Raw genomic sequence first — 24,979 nt, 5'->3', positions numbered from 1 at the left:
TTTTTTTTAGGTTGTTGGCTTAAGATGGAATCTGAGGTAATGGGGTAACACTTTTTTCTGTTATTGCTTTCTTGATAACATATACCACATTCAGGGGCTAGTTTCTTTGAGGGGGTAGTAGATGAACCAGGTTCACATAATAAATATGGCTTTGTTCCCTGTCTGTCATTGTTGTAAGATTTAGGTGTATGCAGAGTTCCAACGGAAAACCAGAACCTGCCCAACACATTCTACTCTGTGCTTGACCAACACCTTCCTAGCCTAATGACCCTGTTCAGATAGAAGGCAGCCAGAACCGGGAAGATATCAGATACTTTAAATGAAATCCTAAAAATCCATGATGAACAGGTAAAAATATTGTTGTGCATTTTATAGGCTAAAACTTTATTAAAAGATTAAAAGTTTGAAAAATTTGATGATTCAAATGAACTTTGAACACTACACCACTAAAACATTTTGAACACTTTTTTTGTATTTGTCTGGTTTTGTATATCTGATTATATTGTTTAACATTTACAGTTCAATTATATACAGTTTTCTTTTTATCGTTATAGGAGTTCCATGATGTGCACATCAAGTGTGTCACTGTTGTTCATGCTCTGTGTATCTATGTGAGGAAATCACAGGGTTTTTAAGGACCTGCATGGTGAGTATTTAAAAAAAAAAACATTACATTACCACACCAAACAGTTCTTTTACATACATGCATATTTACATTCATTCATTCATTCATTTCTTTTTGGCTTAGTCCCTTTATTAATTTGGGGTCACCTCAGTGGAATGAACCACCAACTTATACAGCATATGTTTTACACAGCGCATACCCTTCCAGCTGCAACCCATCACTGGAAAACATCCATACACACTCATACACTATAGACAATTTAGCCTACCCAATTCACCTGTATCGCATGTCCTTGGACTGTGGGGGAAACTGGAGCACCCGGAGAAAACCCACACGAATGCGGGGAGAACATGCAAACTCCACACAGAAACACCAACTGACCCAGGAGAGGCTCAAACCAGCGACCGTCTTGCTGTGAGGCCACAGCGCTACCTACTGCGCCATCACATCGCCATACATACATGCATACAGTACATTACTCTTATTCTGTCTTTCCAACCAAATAGTTTGTGCGATTTATTTTCTTTGACCTCACTGTAAAATTATTTTAGTACTAAATTGCTTTAAGCAAAACTAAGCGTTTTCTTTTTTTTTTTTTAGCATAGTATCAATTTATTGCAACTTTTGTTTACAGTTTGCTAGGCTGACTTGACCAATCTTCTGTTTTTGCTTTAACATCTATTTTATCTTACAGGACACTGATGAGCTGATTTTCTGATGAGCCAGAGCTTACAGATGTTGCAGTGGCCCTTCTCGCAGTCGTCAAAGAAAATGACACAAGTTCAGTTCTCTTTCAACCTGTGAAAAACTTGTCATCAAGAGTGAGATTGTGAGCAGCCTCTCCAGATTCTTCCTGGTATTGTTTGGACTGATCTATGCACTTACACCTCAACTATCAAAAAGGACTGGCCAACACTTTTGAATTCATTCAAAAGATTTTAATTTGTCTTGACAAGGGTAAACTGTCACCCAAATTACAGAGTCTCAAAAATGATTTGATGCAAATGTAGGCCTGGCAATTCCTCGAGTTTTATGTAATTTGTTTTTGTAAAAATACTGGTTAAAAGGTTTCTGCATTTTTTTCTCACAATGTGCATTTATTAATGTTATTTGTCATTGATGCAGCTCTTGTTTTTAAGAGTTGTTAAGTACAGCTGGGTAGTACTTTGTAACCATATAGGTAATTTAGTTTTAAATGGTTCATGTTTTTGTAAAAGTTCATGCAGGTTCGTGAATTTTTAATGTCAGAGGTGTGGTCTTCAATCTGCTTTTCAGGTTTTATCCTTTTAAATTAGCACTGCAGTGTCAAATTTAGTTTTGATTATTGTTTTTTAAATGTTATTCTACTTGTACAATACAAGTTACTGGTACTTAAAACACAAATACAAAGACAATAATAAATATTGAGTTGATTTAACTTAAAATGGTTCTTTGTGTACTTATTTTTTTTATGTAATGTTAACTTAATGCCATGAAATTTTAAGCAAAATTTTAAGTTACTGTAACTTAAAATATTTAAATTGGTTTAATAACAAGTTTTAATTTAACTGTAATGAAAAGGTCTAAGTAGCATGTAATCAAAATATTTGTTTTGAAAACTTAAGTTCATGAACTTAAAAATTGAGGCAACGAGTTACACCAGTACTGTAAACCCATATTTGTGTTTACAGTGTAGTAGATAACAGTGCTGTGCTAAATTTTAGAGTTTAGCTTGAGTGTGTGAATAGTAATTTATTTATTTTGTATTGCTGCAATTATAATCGAGTGCCTAATTTGACAATTTTAAATAGATTTTATTGAAAATTTAATTTTTAATACTAACACTACTTTCATTATACGTATTGCTGCATTTGTAGGTAGTGTAATATTAATTGTATGATTTAAATGTGATATTAGTGTAAGGTTATGTTGTTGCTTTATAAATTTTTGTTTTGTGTAACAAAAGTATGTTGTGTTTTTCTGTTTTAGGTGAACATCAAAGTCAAGGTGCTGCAGTTAAATGAAGCCAGAGATGCATACACCCGCAGTAGTCAAAAAATGATGACCAGGTCTTATAAGGTTGCCGATGCGACATACAGCATGTCCCTGACTGTATGGACTGGGGAAGTACTTAATGTTGCAAAATGGTACACCCTCACTAATGTGTCAGTGCGGAAATTTGGCGGCTGTAAGTGTCTGTCGACTACAGCACAAAGTAGTATTGCAGTTTGTGCTGACAATTCAATGGAGATCAGACATAAAGATAAAGATAAGACAGAACTTTGAGACGAAGGAGGGCATCATTGTAACAGCTGATGTAAAGATGGAATATTTCTGCCCAAAACGACATGCCTTATTTAAGGTAAATCTGGAAACATCGGTGACCAGGTGTCACCAGTGTGATTCCTGCTGTCACACATCGAGAATTGTTGCTGCTTTAAGAGGCAATATTACAATTGAGGAAAAATGTGGCATAATGAATCATTTTGTGATCGATGATTTTCTAATGAGAAGATTGTTAAATATTCCTAACAAGAGCACCCCTGACCCAGATGCACTTGTTGCAGTGCTGCTTGGAGATGGGTCAGCATCTGTACAAGTCAAATTTCATGGTCAGAGGGTCATTGATGTTGTATTTGTCAAAAAAGCACAAACGCATTAGCTGACAAAGAAGAAAATGTAACGGGGTCGAGTCAAGACATGGGCGAGTGTTCAGAACTGTCCCTTGAAGAACTGTTCTCAGAGGATCAGTCAGAGGAACTAACTCATTTGAATACAGATGTTAGTCCCAGGTGAAAAAAAGTGCACTAAAATACACTTATTTAAGTATACTTAGTACACTTTTCAGTAATGTACTATAAGTGCTCTATTTTCGCACACTAATTTTGTACTTAATGTACTAAAAAATAGTATTAAGTATGTGTTAAGATAAACTTAATACCATCTAAGTGTACTCAACTGTGCTATTTTGAGACACCCAGAAATTGAATTAAAATGTGCTTTTAATATACTATATCTGTATTTTAAAAAATATATTTAGTTACAATATATTTTCATATAATTCAATCACAACTTCATTGTGGATTCTCTCAGCACACAGCCGGTGAGTCCCATAAATCTGTTCCTGCTACTGTTCTGAGCACAGAAAAACAGAAAAGAACTGTTGAAAATGAGCATTGGCATAAACAAGGTGCGAGACCAAAGGGTACTCGTGGGGTCAGATCATACGCTGCCGCATTAGCGTCTTCTACCCCAAATACAGCTCAGACTCAAATACAGCTTCAGAACAGATATGAAGTTTTGAGTAATATGGGTGAAGAATCCCCAAATGCAGTCAGACAGAGATTGCATGATTCAGCAACTAATTCTGCATGGAACAGAGGCTCAAGGCCGACTAGACAGCGGCATTCTGCTCCGATTGCAACAGAGATAAGAACACTAGTCGTAGGAGATTCAATAATCAAGAATTTCAGTAGCAAATCTACTATGACATACTGCTTTCCTCATGCAACAGTTTCTGATGTAAACAAAGAACTTGAGGAAATTCTGAAAAAGCACAGTACTGCAAAACGGATTATCATCCATGTGGGGAAGAATGATATTCGGAAGGAACAGTCAGAACTGCTCAAGAAAGATTTCTGTGAGCTCTTGGAAACAGCTGAAAGATTGAAGGTTCAGCCGTTCATAAGTGGACCACTCCCTGCAAGAGGGACAAATATGTTTTCACGGCTTCTTGGTCTAAATGTATGGCTACAGAAAACATGTAACAAGAAAGGACGGAATTTCATCGACAACTTCAATCTCTTCTGGAACCAAAGACAGCTGTTTACATCAGACGGCCTTCATCCAAACAAACTTGGTGCAAAGGTGCTAAAGGACAATATTTTTTTCTCCCTCAATCATCCATCAGCTGTGTATGCCACTGAACTGAATTGTACACACACACCTAGCAAATGTCCGGATGACATCAATGACATCACTCCTGTTAACGTCAAGAAGATGACTGGCAGACAAAAGGGATCTTGGACAAGGTCACCTAGAGTACAAATGATGAAAAGACAGTGCAGAAAAGCTGAGCGTATGTGGAGAAAGACGAAACTAGTAGTCCATTATAATATCTATAAAGACAGTCTTCATGCCTTTAATATGGAACTAAACACTGCTAGACAGTCTTTCTTTTCAAGCCTTATAAACAGCAACTTAAATAATGCTCGCACACTCTTTGCAACGATAGAGAGACTCACAAACCACACCCACCCCCCACCCCCCAAGTCGGATTCCAAGTGAGCTCCTCTCTGAAAGCAAATGTAATGAGTTTGCTCATTTCTTCACTGATAAGATTAATAATATCAGAAAGGCAATCAGCTCATCCAATCAGTCAAGCTGTGTCGATATCAAACAAGCTCAACCACAACTTAAGAAATCAGACATTATGTCTGATTTCATGGCAATTAAAGGCAAAATCTTAGAAGAAATTGTGCAAGTTATGAAAACATCAACCTGCAGTCTTGACACGCTCCCCACATCATTCTTCAAAACTGTGTTTACCTGTTTAGAAATGGATCTTCTAAAAGTGGTAAATGCTTCACTTCTCTCAGGGATTTTTCCAAACTCACTTAAAACTGCAGTTGTTAAACCCCTCTTGAAGAAGAGCAACCTGGATAACACCCTATTGAGCAATTACAGGCCAATCTCAAATCTCCCTTTCATTGGCAAAATCATTGAAAAAGTTGTTTTTAATCAGGTTAACAAGTTTTTAAACTTCAGGGGGTGTTTAGACAATTTTCAATCTGGTTTCAGAGCACATCACAGTACAGAGAGCGCTCTTATAAAGATAATCAATGGTATACGCCTAAATACAGATTCAGGTAAAATAACAGTGCTGGTATTGTTGGATCTCAGTGCTGCATTTGACACTGTCGATCACAGCATACTTCTGGATAGGCTGGAAAACTGGGTTGGGCTGTCTGGCACAGTCCTCAAATGGTTTAGTTCTTACCTTGAAGGTAGAGGTTACCATGTCAGTATAGGTGACCATAGGTCGAGGTGGACACCCATGACGTGTGGAGTCCCACAAGGCTTGATTCTGGCACCTCTCCAGTTCAACCTTTACATGATCCCTCTGAGCCAAATAATGAGAAAGAACCAAATCTCCTACCACAGCTATGCTGATGACACTCAGATCTACCTAGCCTTACTGCCTAATGACTACAGCCCCATTGACACCCTCTGCCAATGCATTGATAAAATGAGCAATTGGATGTGCCAAAATTTTCTTCAGTTAAACAAAGAGAAAACTGAAATGATTGTGTTCGGAAACAAAGATGAGGTTCTCAAGGTAAATGCGTACCATGGCACTAAAGGTCAAACGACAAAAAATAAGGTCAAGAATCTTGGTGTGACTCTTGAGTCAGATCTGAGTTTCAACAGTCATGTCAAAGCAGTCAGTAAATCAGCATACTATCATCTCAAAAACATAGCAAGAATCAGATGCTTTGTTTCTAGTTAAGATTTAGAAAAACTTGTTCATGCTTTTATCAGCAGCAGGGTGGATTACTATAATGGACTCCTCACTGGTCTTCCTAAAAAGACAGTCAGACAGTTGCAGCTCATCCAGAACGCTGCAGCCAGAATTCTGACCAGAACCAGAAAATCAGAGCACATCACACCTGTCCTCAGGTCTTTACACTGGCTGCCAGTTACATTCAGAATAGATTTTAAAGTATTATTACTGGTCTATAAATCACTAAATGGCCTAGGACCTAAATACAGATATGCTCACTGAATACAAACCTAACAGATCACTCAGATCATTAGGATCATATAAACTAGAAGTTCCAAGAGTTCAGTCAAAGCAGGGTGAATCGGCTTTTAGCCACTATGCCCCTCGCTGCTGGAATCAGCTTCCAGAAATGATCAGATGTGCTCCAACATTAGGCACATTCAAATCAAGACTGAAAACACATCTGTTTAGCTGTGCCTTTACTGAATGAGCACTGTGCTGCGTCCGACAGATTGCACAATCATGTTTTTCTCTTCTTCTTCATTCTTTCATATCACATTTTACCTGTTTTTATGTTTTGTTTTGTTTTTACGCATTTTTATTATTTGTTTTTATTTTTATTTTACTTGTTTCTTTTATTCTTGTTTATGTAAAGCACTTTGAATTGCCATTGTGTATGAAATGTGCTATATAAATAAACTTGCCTTGCCTTGCCTTCCCTTCTCCACGGCTATCTGTATTTTGAGGCCCTAACTGACCATGAATACGAGTATTCATGTGTATCTTGTGGTGACCATCCACCTGTGGTCATAATGGACCTCCACAAGAAGGCATCCTTTCATCTCTCTGGTAAATATCTTTCCTTTTTACTGCGGAGAGGTAAGTCTTATTAGTAAAACTATTAGTAAGTTTATAGTAAGTATTTATTTTCTTTAGTGAGTGATCTTTCACAGCCTCCACAAGATTTTAATGGAGAGGTGGATTTAGATATGTTTTGGAAGGCACTGACAAAAGAACGAATTGCTCGAGGATTTTTTTCAAATAAGGAAATTTATTATATCAGGAATGGCATGTCATCATTATTTAATTTCATAAGTGTTTTCAGGAGTACAATCTAAATTCACTGATGTACTAACATGTTTGTTTGTCCTAAAGGTAAAAAAAAACAATCCATTTTGTGTTACACCTAGTTACAACTTTTGGGCACCCTGGATCGGGAGTAAGACTCGCATAGCGAATGTTGTTCTCAACACTGAATTTGAGAAAGTGCACAAAGCAAAAACTGCAGAACGAACAGAAATAACTGTCTCTGAAGATCGCTTAAAGGACAAACTTTCAAAACAGAAAGTAAAATATTTAATGCTAATTATATGTATTATTTGTCAGTGTTGGCATTTCATTTAACATGTGTGTTTTATGTGATAGGTGGGAGTGATAAGAAGACTGTGTCAAGAGTGTGGTTTAGATGCCAAAGGCTCTCGCACAGATCTACTCCTGCGACTTTCGGAGGAGATGAGGTCAAGGGAGGCCCATGACAAGGTTTTTGAAAAGATTTGGGCTGCTTCAGGTAAACCTCAATGTTGCACATTAAAATATTACAAATAAATCAGAAATGTACAAAGTCACATAGACATTATGGGTCCTGTTTTCTGCTTGGCACTGATTGGGGAGTGACTGGTGGTGTACAGCTCTGGGGGGTGTTGGAGGTGGCCTTGTCTGACACCAGGGTGTATTGTTGCTTTCCGTGTAGGGGAGTGTATTTACATCTCTGAGGCACTGCATCTTTAAATTTTTTAAAAGTATACTTTGTTAAGGTTAATGCCACTGCCCTCCATCATAACCTATGGTCATTTAAGTCCCAATGTCATTAATGGGATTTGATTATGTTTTCTTAACTATTTGCTTATCTTTTTTGTCTGTTCCAGGAGGTTGGGCTGTCATCATGTGTCCTTGTGGCATAGTTTACAGTATAAAATGTAATCTGCGAGCAGAAAGTCCATGGGATTTTCAGATATGCTTCTGTCTTGGAAGCATCTGCCTAATATTGTTATTTATGACTTTGCCCGTGGACTGTCCACCCACACAAATTTGAGGAAACCCATAACTTTTACACCTTTCGAGGGAAGGTTACTTGAACCAACCACTGAAAATATTGCAAAAGCAAAATCAGGAAAATTACAGGTAACTCTGCCATGGCTCACTGCAAAAAAGCAAAGTCCAGATCCGCATGGTCATCCAATAACTGGTTCTGCAGAACACTATGTTCTGTATGACCGCTTTCACGAAGACAACACAAAAAATCCTCGTGATTCACTGAGGAAGCTTCGTCTTGTGCCTCAACTAGCTGGCAAAGTTAACAGTCAGGCTGCAGAACTGCTTTTTTCAAAGCTAAAGAAAAATAACTACTTGAACATGGCATTGCCATCCACACATGTTTTCCTCATGTGAAACATCATCCACCATTACAATGTCAGAAAAAACGAGAAACATCTTCATGACATAAAAAAGGAATTCAACACAAACATTCACATGAATGACCACAGCCAGGTTGTGTAAGGTAATGTTTCCCTTACTTTGTAACAAATACATCACTATATCCATAACTGTACTTACGTGTATATTTGCATTTATAGAAAATCCATCCTCCACAGAGAAATGCAGGGACATGTCACTTGGTAATTTGACTGTTCTTTCCAGTTGCTCAGTGTCAAGTTTCTGTTCACTAATTATTATGTGTTATTTTCTAATTTTGATGCTTTAATGTACTCTAAGGACCACTGACAGCACTGCCAGAAAATATTGTGACTTTACAAACGACCACTGCATCACCAGGCATAACATCAGTCACATCTTCTCTGTCATCAGTATCAATTACAGAAAAAACAGCTTGTGAACCTACCACTCTTCTGAATTTTTTGGAACCTACTAAGCCTTGGGAGAGGGACTGGCATCCATTACAAGAGAAACTGGTGAACAATTACCATTACATACAAACGCACACACACACACACACACATATTTATTGTTATTATTATTACAGCTTGATTATGTGCTGGACCGAAATCGCCCTGGCAGTGAAATAATTGTGAAGGAGGGGCAAGTGTGCCTTATTCGAGAAGAATTTTGGAGCCTTGGATTGTTGAGGGACATGGACTCCCATGTAAGCAGTCTGTTTTTTTATTATAACTTTTTTTTATTAAAAACATTGACTTATCAAAGTATTTATTGCAGATTGGAAACGCCTGCATGAAGCTTATTTGTGAAATGGCTCGACAAATTGTATGTACTATAAAACATAATATTTATATAGATTGTTTTAACTTGATCCAAATTTAAAAAAAAAAAACAATTTCTAAACTGTGTGAAAATGTTCATGTCATTGTCAACAGTTTCTTTTTATTCATGTAGGGCAAGGACATATACATTGAGGACTTTTATGTTGTCCCTGTGTGGAAAGAAACTCCTAACAACATTGTTACTGGATTACCGGTGCGTGTATGTACTGTATTCACTGTGTGAGAAGTACAACCTAAATTAAACGACATAACTGTCCTGATCAATTTCAGGAAGATGCAGACTTGAAAGACCTGTTAGCCTTTCCAGCATGGACAAATGCCAATGGACCAGACCACTTTGTTGTCTGTGTAAGAAAATATTGAAATGTCTAGTGCATACATTAATTGGTATTGCAATGTGTGTGTTTCTAAAATAAAACACTGAAAAATCTTGGAAGAAGCAATAATGTTCAAATGAAATATTTTTACACCTTTAACATTGTAGATAATGATGCCGCTTCGAAGAGAGATGGTGTTTTTAGACTCTCTGTACGCAGAGCATGAATCAGGATTTGGAGATGAGGAATACAGGGCAATTTTTAGGTCTATCAGTAAACTAAGACATGTTTCAGCCTTTATGTGATATATGGCTACGTTCCTATAGCCATTTCTATTTATTTCCTAACCGTGTATTATAGTTCTGCCACTTTTGGCTACGTTCCTATAGCCATTTCTTGAACTTCTGGCTATGTTCATCTAGCCTTTTTTATGCATGGTGTTCTAGAGTTGTAATTGTTAGTATTACTACTATATTTTGTTTACAGGAAAATTGCTTAGCAAGTGGATCATGGGACATGGACTGAAAAGAATGGATATGATTTTCCAGTGAGGAATCAACTTAAAAAATATATATTATTTGGCTTTTACAACAATAAAAATTTTTCTACATTATTCTAAAATAAAATTGATTTGCTTTGCCTATTTTAGGCTTTGCCACGTCAGACAAGAGGGAATGATTGTGGTGTTTTTGTTCTCATGGTAAGATATAAATTGAGTTAATTGATTTAAAGATTTTGTAAACATTGTAAATGACTGTGGCTTCTCTCTTTTCAGTACACCCTCTCAATGGTGTGTGGCATTGGGTTTCAACTCCAGGAGGTATTATTTTATTATTTATGTAACTTTATTTTGTTGGTGCTTTTTTTAATCATAGCTAAAATGTAACTATTTTAGTGTATATTATCTTGCTTTCTTCTAAGCAACATATCTTTTAAAAAAAGGGGCAAGGTTATTGCAAGCACACCCAACATCATGTATTAACAAAAACATGTTGGTTAACTGTCAGACTAAACAGTCTTTCTTTCAGATGGATATACCTATCATCCGTCAGTGGTGGTGCCTTCTACTCATGGAACGATTTCAAATTGATGGGTATGTCAGTATTTATTTATTTTTCTTGTAAATCTGTCAAATTAAAAATTTATATTGTGTCAATACAACAACTTGTAACATGAATAACAAAACATACTTAAAATCTCTCTTACCGGTGACCAGTATGTCACCAACTCGGTCCCAGTAACTCCCCTCGCTGGCCAGCAGAGGCCACCATCTCCGGACTTTTAGCATTACGTCATCCATCTACACTGATTGCGCATACACCTGATTGGAATCTGGCTAATGACCCACGTACCTCTTATAAGCCGCACTCAAACACTCATTCAAGGCGAAGTCTTGTTTAGCCTCGGCCAGCATTTCTGAGCATTATCTCTAGCCTGATCTCCTGTGCACGACTCCAGCCTGTCTCTTACTTTGCTTCGCCTTCTGCCTGCCCACGACCCACGCTTGTTATACGGACTCTGACTCTCTCTCTGCCTGCCCACGAACCACGCCTGTTATACGGACTCTGATCCTTGCTGCCTGCCCTTGACCCAAGCCTGCATAACGGATCCTGGTTCTCGCTCACTCCCTTCCACTCATGCCTGGTAACTCACTCTGTGTCTGTTCATCATCAGTCTTGATACCCATACTACTACTGTGGATGTGTGTGTGCACTCCGGTGCATATTGTGTGTTTGAGTGAAGTTGTGATTAATAAATACTGCATAATGGATCCCTCCGTGTCAGTCTCCTTGTTACAGAAGACTTCACCCAACATGGATCCCGCAGCCATACAGGTTTTGTCTCACGAGATCACAACGCAAGCTCAGGTATTGACCACACATCAGCAACAATTAACACACCTAACTCAGTTGACAGATGAACTGGTGAAATCGCTGCAAAACCTGCAAGCTGCTCCCACCGCGCAACTCACCGCCAGTTACTCTCCCGCTCAACCCTCTGTGACACAGACCCAGGTTGCTTCTGGTGTTCGTCTGGCACTCCCCGACAAGTTCTCAGGTAACCCAGCAAGGGTTTCTTACTACAGTGCAAACTATTTATTGCCCAGCAACCTCATTTGTTTAAAGATGAGAACGGGAAGATTGCCTTTGTATGTTCACTGCTAACAGGAAAAGCTCTAGACTGGGCTACTGCTGTATGGCCAGACAGCACCCCGATATTCCCCTCTTTCAATGACTTTCTCAAAAGATTTTGCACTGTGTTTGACCATCCCGAGGGTGGTCGTAATGCTGGTGAAGAGCTTCTGTGTTTACAACAGGGAGATCGACCCGCAGCTGTATTCTCTCTACAGTTTCGCACACTGGCAGCGCAAGCAGGCTGGGCTGATGATCCACTCACTACACTTTACCGAAGAGCTCTGCGACCCGAATTGCAAAAGGAGATGGCTCGTCGTGATGAGGGGAAAACATTGGATCAACTCATTGAACTCTCAATCAGGTTAGACACGTTACTTCGTACACGTAACCCTCTATGCTCTCCCGCTTCCAGTCCTGTGTCCCCTGAACCTGTCACTGAACCCATGCAATTGGGGAGAACCCGCCTAACGCCCGAGGAGCGTGAACGACGGAGGAGAAACCATCTGTGCCTATATTACGGAGATTCAGGACACACGAAGATCCTGTGTCCCAACAAACCGCCCCCTAAGGCTCTTCCGGTGAGTGCTACCACCGTATTCACGACTACCAATGATATTATGAGTTTACCTGTCTGTTTAAAATATGGAGATGTTGAAATTTCAACGACAGCCATGGTCGACTCAGGAGCCGCTGGCAACTTTATTGTCTACACGTTTGCCTCAACACACTCCATTCCTCTAACCTCTTGTGATTCTTCTTTAGCCATCACTGCTATAGACGGGCGCCCCCTAGGGTAAGGACACATAAAATTCCGAACTCAACAAATAACTCTTCAAACAGGCTCTCTCCATGTAGAAAAGATGTCCCTCCTCGCAATTAATTCTCCACGACATACTATCATTTTCAGACTTCCCTGGTTAAAACTCCATGACCCTCAAGTTTCCTGGAAAACTGGTGAGATTACTAGATGGAGCGATTATTGTGTTACCCAATGTCTGCATTCTGTTTCCCCTGTCCAGATCAACACTATAACCAGTATCGATGACTCTGAGATTTGTCAAGTTCCTGAGGCTTATCACAATCTACTCAAAGCTTTTAACAAGCAAAAAGCCACTAAACTTCCACCTCATCGTGAGTATGATTGTGCCATTGAACTATTATCGGGTACCACGCCCCCTTGTGGTAGAATCTTTCCCCTCTCTCAACCAGAGACCGAAGCTATGAACACCTACATCTCAGAGGAACTAGAAAAGGGTTTCATAAGACCATCGACGTCACCTGCTTCAGCTGGATTTTTCTTCGTCAAGAAAAAGGACGGCAGTTTACGTCCATGCAGTGATTACAGAGGACTCAATGAAATCACAGTGAAGTATCGATATCCCTTACCACTAGTTCCAGCAGCACTTGAACAACTCCGCTCAGCCCAGTACTTCACTAAGTTGGATCTCCGCAGTGCATACAACCTCATCCGTATTCGTCAGAGAGACGAGTGGAAAACTGGGTTCTCCACTATCAATGGGCACTATGAATACCGGGTTATGCCCTTTGGCCTAGCTAACAGTCCTTCCGTGTTCCAGGCTTTCATCAATGAGATATTTAGAGACATGCTCAACCAGTGGGTCATCGTTTACATTGACGATATCCTTATTTACTCCAACTCCCTACCGGAACATATCCAGCACGTCAGAGCAGTACTAAAATGCCTTATCCAGAACCAGCTATATGCCAAGATTTCTAAATGTGAGTTCCATCAGTCATGCATTTCATTCCTGGGCTATATTATCAGTCCCGAGGGAGTCGCCATGGACCAGAAGAAAGTTGACTCCGTCACACAATGGCCACAACCTGAAACTATCAGACAATTACAACGTTTCCTGGGTTTCGCTAACTTCTACCGGAGATTCATCCAGAACTTCAGCACAGTAGCAGCTCCCCTTACAACCATGGTAAAAGCAAACAACGCTCGCTTAAAGTGGAACTCAGAGGCCATTCAAGCATTCAACCAGCTCAAAGACCACTTTTCAAGTGCTCCCATCCTAAATCATCCGGACCCCAATCAACCTTTTGTGGTAGAGATTGACGCATCTAACTCTGGTATCAGAGCCATTCTGTCTCAGAGGTCGTTAACCACCAACAAACTCCATCCCTGTGCATTCTACTTCCGGAAACTCAATCCTGCTGAGAGAAATTATGACGTGGGTAACCGCGAACTCCTCGCTATGAAGGCTGCTCTAGAAGAGTGGAGACATTGGCTAGAGGGAGCTAAACACCCATTTACTGTCATCACCGATCATAAGAATCTGGAGTACATTCGTTCTTGCAAACGCTTAAATCCCAGACAAGCTAGATGGGCACTTTTCTTTACTCGCTTCGACTTCCAAGTCACCTATATCCCTGGATCAAAGAATGTCAAGGCGGACGCTCTCTCTCGACTTTCGGACGAAGAGACTCTGACAGAGGATGTCGAACCTATTCTGAAGGACCCTCTTATCATTGCCCCAATACAATGGGATATTGAACATGAAATTATCCAGGCTTCTGAACAACATCCCACGCCGCAGGCATGTCCCGAGAACAAAATCTATGTCCCCGCATTGCTCCGTGATAAACTCATTACTGAAGTGCATACTCATCCCAGTTCCGGTCATCCAGGCAGTACAGCAACAGTACAACTGATCCAATCTCGCTATTGGTGGCCATCCATCAACAAAGACGTAATCAGCTTCCTTAACAAGTGTGCTCCTTGTCAAATGGCCAAACATTCACGTCATCGTCCAGCTGGTCTCCTTCAACCCTTAGCGATTCCACGTCGCCAATGGTCACACATAGCCATCGACTTCATCACTGATTTACCTCAGTCACAGGGTAATACCACCATACTCACTGTTGTGGATCGATTTTCAAAAGCCTGTCGACTCATCGCCATAGCCAAGTTGCCCACAGCTCTGGAGACAGCAGAACTATTATGCGAATATGTATTTCGTTACTATGGTCTTCCTGAAGACATTGTTTCTGACAGAGGGTCCCAGTTCACGTCCCGTTTATGGTCTGCATTCTTTAAGAACCTCCAAGTTAATGTCAGTTTGACATCAGGCTATCACCCTCAGTCCAATGGACAAACCGAACGTCTCAATCAAGAGATCGGACGTTTCCTCCGCACCTATTGTCATGCTAATCAAACTGAATGGAACAAATTTCTGATGTGGGCTGAGTATGCCCAGAACTCATTAAGAAAGGCATCTACGGGTCTAACTCCCTTCCAGTGCGTACTTGGCTTCCAACCTCCTCTATTCCCCTGGTCAGGTGAGACCACAGAATTCCCCGCAGTCGACACCTGGTTTAAGAAGTGTGAGAAGGTATGGAACGCAGCTTACACCCACCTAGCACACGCCATCAGAAGGGTCAAAGAACAAGCCGACCGTCACCGTCGTCCTGGTCCCACGTATTCCCCAGGACAGTGGGTTTGGTTATCAGCCCGAGACCTCCGCCTTAAACTACCCTGCAAGAAGCTCAGTCCCAGCCTGCTGTTGGTCCAGCCGAGGTGGATAGGGAGGTGGCAGCCGGTGAACAGGGTCCCCCGCCTCTCATGATCGACGGAGAAGAGGCCTATCAGATCCATGAGATCCTGAGATCCAGACGCCGGGGTGGTCAGTTACAATACCTCATCGACTGGGAGGGGTACGGTCCGGAGGAAAGATCATGGATCAATCGCAAGAACATTCTTGACTCAACTCTGTTGGATGATTTCCACTTGCTACACCCGGATATGCCGGCCCCTCGCCCCCGTGGAAGACCCCAGCGTCGAGAGTCTTCTCACTTCAGGAGCCTTTCGTTGGGGGGGGGGGGGGGGGCTCTGTCACCGACTCGGTCCCAGTAACTCCCCTCGCTGGCCAGCAGAGGCCACCATCTCCGGACTTTTAGCATTAGCACCTGATTGGAATCTGGCTAATGACCCATGTACCTCTTATAAGCCGCACTCAAACACTCGTTCAGGGCGAAGTCTTGTTTAGCCCCGGCCAGCATTTTCTGAGCATTATCTCCAGCCTGATCTCCTGTGCACGACTCCAGCCTGTCTCTTACTTTGCTTCGCCTTCTGCCTGCCCACGACCCACGCTTGTTATACGGACTCTGACTCTCTCTCTGCCTGCCCACGAACCACGCCTGTTATACGGACTCTGATCCTTGCTGCCTGCCCTTGACCCAAGCCTGCATAACGGATCCTGGTTCTCGCTCACTCCCTTCCACTCATGCCTGGTAACTCACTCTGTGTCTGTTCATCATCAGTCTTGATACCCATACTACTACTGTGGATGTGTGTGTGCACTCCGGTGCATATTGTGTGTTTGAGTGAAGTTGTGATTAATAAATACTGCATAATGGATCCCTCCGTGTCAGTCTCCATGTTACACAGTAATTATGGATTTTGTCTTGTCTTGTTATTAAAAGCTATGGGCACAGATTTGCTTTCTGGACTGAGGAGGCAAGAAGTGTCTTGGATGGAAAGATTCTGCTCCTTTTTAGGGTGAAAAGAAAAACCACATCCAATCTTCCGGCACATGTCCAAGCAGTTCAAGATCGGGAAAGAAATGACAAAAGATTAGTGGACTTGATTATCACATCAAAATCAGCAGAGCAGCATTTGGTGGTATAGATGGTTCCACTTTAAATTACTCCTCTAGACTCTGAGTATGGTTGACTTAAATATAGTCAAGTGACAATTTAACTATTATTTGCCAAATATAATTAATTACTTGTGCATTTACATATGAAATATAATTTCCTTCTATGGCCCAAAGGATATACTCGGTGGGAAAAGGTCAAATTGGTTTCCACTAAAACCCCGTTCTCAAGTGCCTGTCTACATTGAGAATGAGCAGTCCCAGTCAATCATTTGTGACTACATCAGAAGAATTCTTAATAAAACCAAAACACAGCTGACCTTCAATGATGAGGTGGAGTTCATTTGTGGATGTCTCCTCCCAGAGGTAATCACAAAACATGTATGTACATGAGCATGCTTATGTTCTGCAGTGTGTGTTTTATTTTATTAATTGGTTTATCTGTATGTTTGTACAGGCCATAACTCATGGCATTTCCGAGTTACAAGGCTTGTCTTGGCAGGAGGCTGAAGATGTCTTCCTCCAGGGCCCCATTTATCACGCAAGGTATGTTTACATTTTTTTGTACAAAAGCTGTTAAGTTTTTATGTTAAACACAATTTCTGACAACAGCATTTATTTATTTTTTTAGTGAAGTTGAGGAATTTAACAGAAGAATTGCTCGAGAAATGAAAAATCTCCCCAACAAGAGTGTAAAGCATTTTATATGTAATAAATACATTATTAATCCAAGTATTGTTTTTCACAATTTTTCTCTGCATTTTTTTACAGCTCGATGACTTGTAGGACCTCATGAAAATTTATAAAAAAATAAAGTTTGGTGTGAGAAAATTACTCAGAGTACTATCATTTATTCTGTGAATAATAAGATAATGTTCATTCCCTCAACTCAATACTAAAGAGTTTGATAAATCCTTAATGATTTAAAAACAAAAAACAACAAAAACAATAAATGACTGAAAATATTTAAGTAACTGAACAATATCTATTTACAAATACAGTTAATTAAAATACAACAGACTTAATGCATTAAATCATAATCTAGTATGTTTAATATTTTTTATAATAGTGTATTCAATTATAGTGCAATATTTTATAGTAGAAAAATAGTGTAATTTAAAATTTATAAATCAATGAATTCAGGTTAGGCAATTTTTCCAACAGCAGGTGGCACTGTCTGGGAAATTATAGGTCTGGAAGTGCTGGTCTGAGCGAGCAGGTCTGAGCGTGTGGTTGAGTCTCGGGGCCTGCAGCTTCATAACGTTGCCACAGAGACTTAGGGAATGGTCACCTACAGTGATAGAAATGCGGAACTTTGTCTAGACACTGTTAACAGTGATACCTTCCCTACCCATGACAATGTTCTGCTAAATCCTAATTTCATCTTGTAACGCTGGACAGAATGTGGCCCAGGATCTTTGTCCAGTGCACGTGTTAGCAGTTGCAAGGCAGCAAAATGATTGATCCGTCCCTGGATGGGCTTGAACCACCAACCTTTCAGTTAACAGCCGAACGCGCTAACCGATTGTGCCACAGAGACTTAGTGAAAAGTCACCTACAATGGTAGAAACGCGGAACTTTTCTCTCAAAAGGTCTGCTATATGAACCCTAATGTAAGTTTGCTGGGAGAGAGACAGAAAAATAACAGGAACACCCAACGTGGAGCTCGAACCCACTACCCTGACATTAAGAGTCTCATGCTCTACCGACTGAGCTAGCCGGGCTGATGAGATGAACTTTTAAGAGCTAAACACTGTTTACAGTAATACCTTCCCTACCCGTGACAATGTTCTGCTAAATCCTAATTTCATCTTGTAACGCTGGACAGAATGTGGCCCAGGATATATGCCCAGAGCACGGTTTAGCAGTTGCAAGGCAGCAAAATGCCTAATTCGTCCCTGGGTGGGCTTCAACCACCAACCTTTCAGTTAACAGCCGAACGCGCTAACCGATTGCGCCACAGAGACTTAGTGAAAGGTCAACTACAGTGGTAGAAACGCGGAACTTTGTCTCAAAGTCTGCTACATGAACCCTAATGTAAGTTTGCTGGGAGAGAGAGAGAAAAATAACAGAAACGCCCAACGTGGTGCTCTAACCCACGACGCTGAGATTAAGAGTCTCATCCTCTACCGACTGAGCTAGCCAGGTGGATGAGGAGTCCTCGCTAGAACTAGACACTGTTAACAGTAATACCTTCCCTACCCGTGACAATATTCTGCTAAATCCTAATTTCATCTTGTAACGCTGGACAGAATGTGGCCCAGGATCTATGTCCAGTGCACATGTTAGCAGTTGCAAGGCAGCAAAATGCCTAATTCGTCCCTGGGTGGGCTTGAACCACCAACCTTTCAGTTAACAGCCGAATGCGCTAACCGATTGCGCCACAGAGACTTAGTGAAAAATCACCTACGCGTAACTTTGTCTCAAAAGGTCTGCTATATGAACCCTAATGTAAGTTTGCTGAGAGAGAGAGAGAAAAGTAACAGAAACGCCCAACGTGGGGCTCGAACCCACGACCCTGAGATTAAGAGTCTCATGCTCTACCGACTGAGCTAGCCGGGCTGTTGAGAACATCTTTCAAGATCTAAAAACTGTTTACAGCAATACCTTCCCTACCCGTGACAATATTCTGCTAAATCCTGATTTCATCTTGTAACGCTGGACAGAATGTGGCCCAGGATCTATGTCCAGTGCACATGTTAGCAGTTGCAAGGCAGCAAAATGCCTAATTCGTCCCTGGGTGGGCTTCAACCACCAACCTTTCAGTTAACAGCCGAACGCGCTAACCGATTGCGCCAAAGAGACTTAGTGAAAAGTCACCTACAGTGGTAGAAACGCGTAACTTTGTCTCAAAGTCTGCTACATTAAACCTTATGTAAGTTTGTTGGGAGAGAGAGAGAAAAGTAACAGAAACGCCCAACATGGGGCTCGAACCCACGACCCTGAGATTAAGAGTCTCATGCTCTACCGACTGAGCTAGCCGGGCTGATGAGAAGCTCTTTTAGGAACCAGAAACCGTTTACAGTAATACCTTCCCTACCCGTGACAATCTTCTGCTAAATCCTGATTTCATCTTGTAACGCTGGACAGAATGTGGCCCAGGATCTATGTCCAGTGCACGTGTTAGCAGTTGCAAGGCAGCAAAATGCCTAATTCGTCCCTGGGTGGGCTTGAACCACCAACCTTTCAGTTAACAGCCGAACGCGCTAACCGATTGCGCCACAGAGACTTAGTGAAAAGTCACCTACAGTGGTAGAAACGCGTAACTTTGTCTCAAAGTCTGCTACATTAAACCTTATGTAAGTTTGTTGGGAGAGAGAGAGAAAAGTAACAGAAACGCCCAACGTGGGGCCCAACCCACGACCCTGAGATTAAGAGTCTCATGCTCTACCGACTGAGCTAGCCGGGCTGATGAGACCCAGATAGCAAAATACACTCGGGCCAGTTCCGGCTAGATTGTCGCCTGCCGGAGACTAACCCCTCGGCCCAACTTCGGCTGCCGGACTCGGGCCGGATGCCTGTGGACTCACTGCCCGATTCCGGCCCGAATCAAGCGGGCCAGATGCGGCGGCCGTAAGCGAGCCGACGCTGCGCATCCGCGCCGGAATCGGCGCTAGGGTAATGTGCGCTGCGGCCCGGAGCTGGCGCGACTCCGTATTTATACACCTTATAAAACCTTTTGGTATTACATTGGTACTTGATATATGGTATTACAACCATTTGAATTTATATAACAGCAAACACAGACTATAATGTAAACACAAAGTGTAAGCACTGCGTTTAACCTTTGAATGAAGTGCAAACTGCATACATATTCTGTAACGAAAATAATCAAGACAAATGACAAAATAAATAAATGTTAAACGTTTATTGATTGCATGAAAAAAATAGTACTAAAATTTTATAAATAATTTTGTAGTGCACAAGAATATCAATATAAAAACAACAATAAAACAACACAATAAAGACACACAGAAAGATTTAAACAAAAAAATCTAAAAATTACACACAAACACAGATGTTTTTTAAAACAACCCTGTTTTCCCAATAGACTTGAATTAAAAATTTGTAAAAAAAACAGCTAAATTTTATATAAACCTAAATATAGAAACCAATTTAAGATATAGCAAGAAACATCTTAAAAATACCAATGACAATCCGTAAAATATCCAAGTCAAACTTGTAAAAAGTACTGCAGAATTCTGAAGAAACATCTTGAAACATTTTTTAATAAAACATTAAAATAATAATAAACAAACAAATATATATATATATATATATATATATATATATATATATATATATATAAATAATTGCAGAACAAAATCAATTGCACAAACAGCAAGACATGAGTGAGATGATTATAAATTTCATATATATACACGTCTTGTGCAATTTTATATTTATAATTTTATTTGTATTACGTTTATTAAAAATGTATCAAGATGTTTCTTTACAATTTGGCGCACACACATACATACATACATTCCATACATATATACACACACGCACATATATATATACATATACATATATATATATATAAATGCAAATGAAAGAAACAAATTGTTCAAGTATCAGGGAACATCCTAATACACTTAAAATGTTGTTTAAAAATTAAAACAAAATAGTGATGTAGACATTTGACACATTAGCTTTCTCTTCTTTCTTCCTCCATCCCTCTCAGGGGCAAGTTGTAGCTACCTTGTAATGCATTTTTCCACTTCTTTATCAGTGGCGTGGTATGGACATTTGTCCTCACTCCATCTGTGATTAAAAGATAAACAGATAATTAGTAGTGAACAAGTACTAATGTAAAAAAAAAAGAAAAAATTAGGAAAAAAGTAGGCTACCTACGAAGCAAAAAAAAAAACAATAAAAAAAAACAAATAAACTTAAAACACTTTGAAATTAGCAAGAGCTTGAACTTACCAGTTTCTTCATTTGTTCAGGCTGCTCCTTTAGTTGATTTTCAAGCTTTTCCAAATCCAATTGGCCAAAGGAAGGTCAAATGTGTTTACATCTGGAATTTCATCACGTCTGTTTTGGTTTTGTGAGAATCAGGCCCAGCTGCTGCTTTATGACGTTGCATGATTTTAAAACTTCAGTCAGTCGTGCTAAAAAAGAAAAATAACAGATTAGTATAAATCAACCTGTAGCTTATTCTCATAAAACTTCTGTAAATACAACAGTGGGTTAGACACTGCTGATATTCTCTAGTTGATCTTTACTTTCTAGCTGCATTAAACCTTAACAAATTTAGTGATGCCTTACAAAAACATCACGAGATGCAATAAGTTCTGTCTTGATCTCAAACTGCACTAGAACAAAGACTGTAAATGTTCATAGGTGTACTGCAGGAGTGTCCAAACTTTTTGGGCCGAGGGCCAGATGCAAAAAAACAAACGTTGTCGCGGGCCAAATTTTACATACATCACACAGACATATATATATATGTCTGATATGACATGATATATATATACATGATATATATATATGACATGATATATATATACAGTTGAAGTCAGAATTGTTAGCCCCCCTAAATTATTAGCCACCGTTTATTTTTTCCCCAATTTCTGTTTAACGGAGAGTTAAACATTTTTTCCACACATTTCTAAACATATTAGTTTTAGTAACTCATTTCTAATAACTGATTTATTTTATCTTTGTCATGATGACAGTAAATAATATTTGACTAGATATTTTTAAGACACTTCTATACAGCTTAAAGTGACATTTAAAGGCTTAACTAGGTTAATCAAGTTAACTAGTCAAGTTAAAGTAATTAGGCAAGTTATTTTATAACAATGGTTTGTTCTGAAGACTTAAGGGGCTAATCATTTTGACCTTAAAATGGTTCATAAAAAAAATTAAACCGCTTTTTATTCTAGCCGAAATAAAACATAAGTCTTTCTCCAAAAGAAAAAATATTATCAGACATACTGTAAAAATGTCCTTGCTCTGTTAAACATCATTTGGGAAATATTTAAAAAAGAAGAAATAAATCAATGAGGGGCTAATAATTCTGACTTCAACTGTGTGTAGATAGACAGACAGACAGATAGATAGATAGATCATAACAAGAACTGCTGCTTAATTGAATGCATGTAATAGCGACACCCGGTGGTTATTTATTGAATTACGTTCATTTTTGTATAGCGGGCCAGATTCTATTGATATTTATAAAAAGCCTCGCGGGCCGCAGATGGCCCGCGGGCCGTAGTTTGGACACGCCTGCTGTACTGGAATGTACAGTATCTGTGCATCTTGATGGTGGTCTTAAGATTTCTGCCATAGTCATTGATGGTGATGTGACTTGTGGTGCTGCATTGATTTCTGAAATCTTCATACCTGCCTTTTATCCAGCCTCTTTGTTCCAAGTAATTTTTCTTCATCACGGTATAGATGTGTCTATACTGTCCCTTAATCAGATACATTTACAAAACAAAACATCACTTTAGTATAGTGCCAGGGCAAAACTCACAGGTTGTAATAGATCAATGACAATGTTGACAGTATGTGTTTAAAATAATTGCAAACAAACCTGTTCTGTCTTTAGATGTATGACAGGCGATCATCATCCTCATCTGTCTACCAGTCAGAAATCACAGTTGCGTGTGGATGTTTGAGTCGAGCTTCCTCATATGCATCTATAATAAAACATCACATTGTTGTTAACCTCCCGTAAAGAAAAGTTCAAACCCTGAAATACTATCAAAGTTAATTAATGCATATAATACCTATGGTGTAAATAATCAGTACACAGAAGGTTGCACAAGATTTATTCGGAGATTCATGCAGAGTGACAGCCTTATGAATCTGAGACATAGATTTGTAAGATGGTCAAGCACATGCATTATTCTGTACCCATGAAGATTAACCTACCATTGTGAAAAATGTTTGTTGATGATAGCCAATAACAATAAACCATTTCAGCTGTTTGTGAAGCAATTAGTAATGTAATGTCTGAAAAGCTCAATCTATGTTGAAAATGTATCAGCAGTTTACAGCTTATAATGGACTTTTAGCACACAACTATAACATGCCTATTCACGTTCAAAAGAGTGTGCCATTGACTTCTTTGGTCGTGATGTGCTGCAAAATGATCTCACAAACCTTTGTTAAACAAGAACAATGAGACTTAACCAACAAATATTGTTACCCATTCATTTAAATCAGAATTTATCACTGTCAATAACATAAAAAAACAAACAAAAACATCAAAATCTGCTTTAAGACGTTCAGTTTTACATTAACTGACCATTACAGCTTGAACAAAAGATATAATTGATTCACATAGGCTAACACATATGAATTAAAGTGCATAGTAATATATGTCTCTCGGATAATTTAAAGAGAATAGTAAACAGTCGAGTTTCGATCATTTTCGTGACTAACTGCATAAACAAGATAAACAATAATATTTTATTAATCCAAAACGATTAGTTTTTATTTACACATAATCACAGAATTAATACTGTTGGAGAAGTATACGCCTGTACAATGATTTTTTCAACATCCACGGTACTTTATAATGTTAAATCAGGAAAAAAACACGTTTTGCCAAGTTAGTTAATGGATTCGTCTACAGAAACTTTCTTTAACGCAAAGTTAGCATACACACAAATTCGTTTCATGTTTCTTTAAAATAATTAAAATAGTTTTCAGTTACTACACACGTTACAATCTAACATTGTGTAAAAGGAAAAGGAACTTTCAGACGTGTTTGTAACTGTTAGCGTTAGCATACATTAGCTCCAGTCGTGTTTCTTAAAGCAAGTTAAATTTCGTATCAAACTGTTTTAAATTACTAAACGCTGTTACAACCAAACACCGTGGAAATGTTTTAAGCTCTAAATTCGCTAATTATACAGAACACAAGCAGTAAAAAGCTTACCTTTCTGACCGGACTCCACGTGAAATGTTTGAAAAACCAACCCTTTTCTTCTTGTGATCTTCGTGCCATGGTGGTTGACAACCAGCTTTTTGGAGCATTACCGCCACCGTCTGGATTGGAGTTTGGATCAGGAATTTAGTAACGCATGTGTTTATTATGAAACCAACTTCTGCTTTAAAAAAAACAGTCAGCACAGGAGCGTGCTATCTCAAAAATAAGCGAATTTTACATAGTTTTTCTCTAGATGACATGTATAATCTATTTATAAATAATATTGTTTTGTTTGCGTCTAAACATGACCATCCACACTAAATATTCTTTTTTTTTTTCTTTTTTTGCTATCGTACCATTAATATTTTCTCAAATTATCATTAAACGTGGAGCTAACAGATTACTAGATAAAATAAGAACTTAATCGGTTGCCATCAGCCGAGTCCTTGCCAGAAGCGGCCAGGATATGGTTGACCGGAATCGGGCCAGTGCTTTACAGCCGCATCACAACCGCATGTGCGCGAGCGAGCTGCGGGCCGCACTCGGCCCGGATAACACTCGCCGATGCCGAGTCGGAGCCGGAGGCGCCGAGGGGCAGCCGAGCTCGGGCCGAT

At 39.6% G+C, this 24,979-nt stretch overlaps 3 protein-coding genes and 3 non-coding genes across 10 annotated transcripts in view; 3 read left to right on the top strand and 3 right to left on the bottom strand.

The window, feature by feature from the left end:
• LOC137490940 (uncharacterized) overlaps nt 1-24,979 on the top strand; it is a 627,578-nt gene that overhangs the window by 126,308 nt on the left and 476,291 nt on the right. The window lies entirely within an intron of this gene.
• LOC137490961 (protein NLRC3-like) overlaps nt 1-24,979 on the top strand; it is a 372,316-nt gene that overhangs the window by 174,900 nt on the left and 172,437 nt on the right. The gene's annotated exons all lie outside the window — the stretch shown is intronic.
• LOC103910575 (uncharacterized) lies at nt 2,644-17,308 on the top strand. 3 transcript variants are annotated; one of them, XM_087249510.2, is made up of 18 exons: nt 2,644-6,956; nt 7,263-7,454; nt 7,533-7,674; nt 8,033-8,664; nt 8,741-8,782; nt 8,880-9,267; nt 9,339-9,386; nt 9,516-9,596; nt 9,674-9,751; nt 9,888-9,985; nt 10,207-10,267; nt 10,370-10,420; nt 10,496-10,540; nt 10,749-10,813; nt 16,652-16,840; nt 16,932-17,020; nt 17,106-17,166; nt 17,246-17,308. In XM_087249510.2, exons 6-11 carry the CDS (start codon nt 9,256-9,258, stop codon nt 10,217-10,219), a joined length of 330 nt encoding a protein of 109 aa, XP_087105636.1. In that variant the 5' UTR covers nt 2,644-6,956; nt 7,263-7,454; nt 7,533-7,674; nt 8,033-8,664; nt 8,741-8,782; nt 8,880-9,255; the 3' UTR covers nt 10,220-10,267; nt 10,370-10,420; nt 10,496-10,540; nt 10,749-10,813; nt 16,652-16,840; nt 16,932-17,020; nt 17,106-17,166; nt 17,246-17,308. The 3 variants fall into 3 exon arrangements, with proteins under 3 accessions (XP_087105636.1, XP_087105634.1, XP_087105635.1); XM_087249508.2 differs by having other exon boundaries at nt 2,644-7,454; nt 8,880-9,076; nt 9,148-9,267; XM_087249509.2 differs by lacking the exon at nt 9,888-9,985 and having other exon boundaries at nt 2,644-7,454; nt 8,880-9,076; nt 9,148-9,267.
• Nucleotides 18,964-19,036, bottom strand: trnak-cuu (transfer RNA lysine (anticodon CUU)). The gene has a single exon. It is a non-coding gene; the product is annotated as a tRNA-Lys (tRNA).
• trnak-cuu (transfer RNA lysine (anticodon CUU)) lies at nt 19,388-19,460 on the bottom strand. Its single transcript has one exon. It is a non-coding gene; the product is annotated as a tRNA-Lys (tRNA).
• On the bottom strand, nt 19,630-19,703 carry trnan-guu (transfer RNA asparagine (anticodon GUU)). Its single transcript has one exon. It is a non-coding gene; the product is annotated as a tRNA-Asn (tRNA).

This window comes from Danio rerio, chromosome 4, assembly GCF_052040795.2.
Source record: "Danio rerio strain M-AB ecotype USA chromosome 4, GRCz13ab, whole genome shotgun sequence".
Lineage (NCBI taxonomy): Eukaryota > Metazoa > Chordata > Actinopteri > Cypriniformes > Danionidae > Danio > Danio rerio.
The sequence above is the reverse complement of the archived record's forward strand: the minus strand, read 5'-3'. Positions and strand labels throughout refer to the sequence as shown.

Bases quoted from the DNA above. Each gene is read 5' to 3' on its own strand.
- LOC103910575 (XM_087249508.2), top strand. The intron at 9,268-9,338 runs GTAAGCAGTCTG...TATTTATTGCAG, and splicing joins TGAGGGACATGGACTCCCAT to ATTGGAAACGCCTGCATGAA. The intron at 9,387-9,515 runs GTATGTACTATA...TTATTCATGTAG, and splicing joins GTGAAATGGCTCGACAAATT to GGCAAGGACATATACATTGA.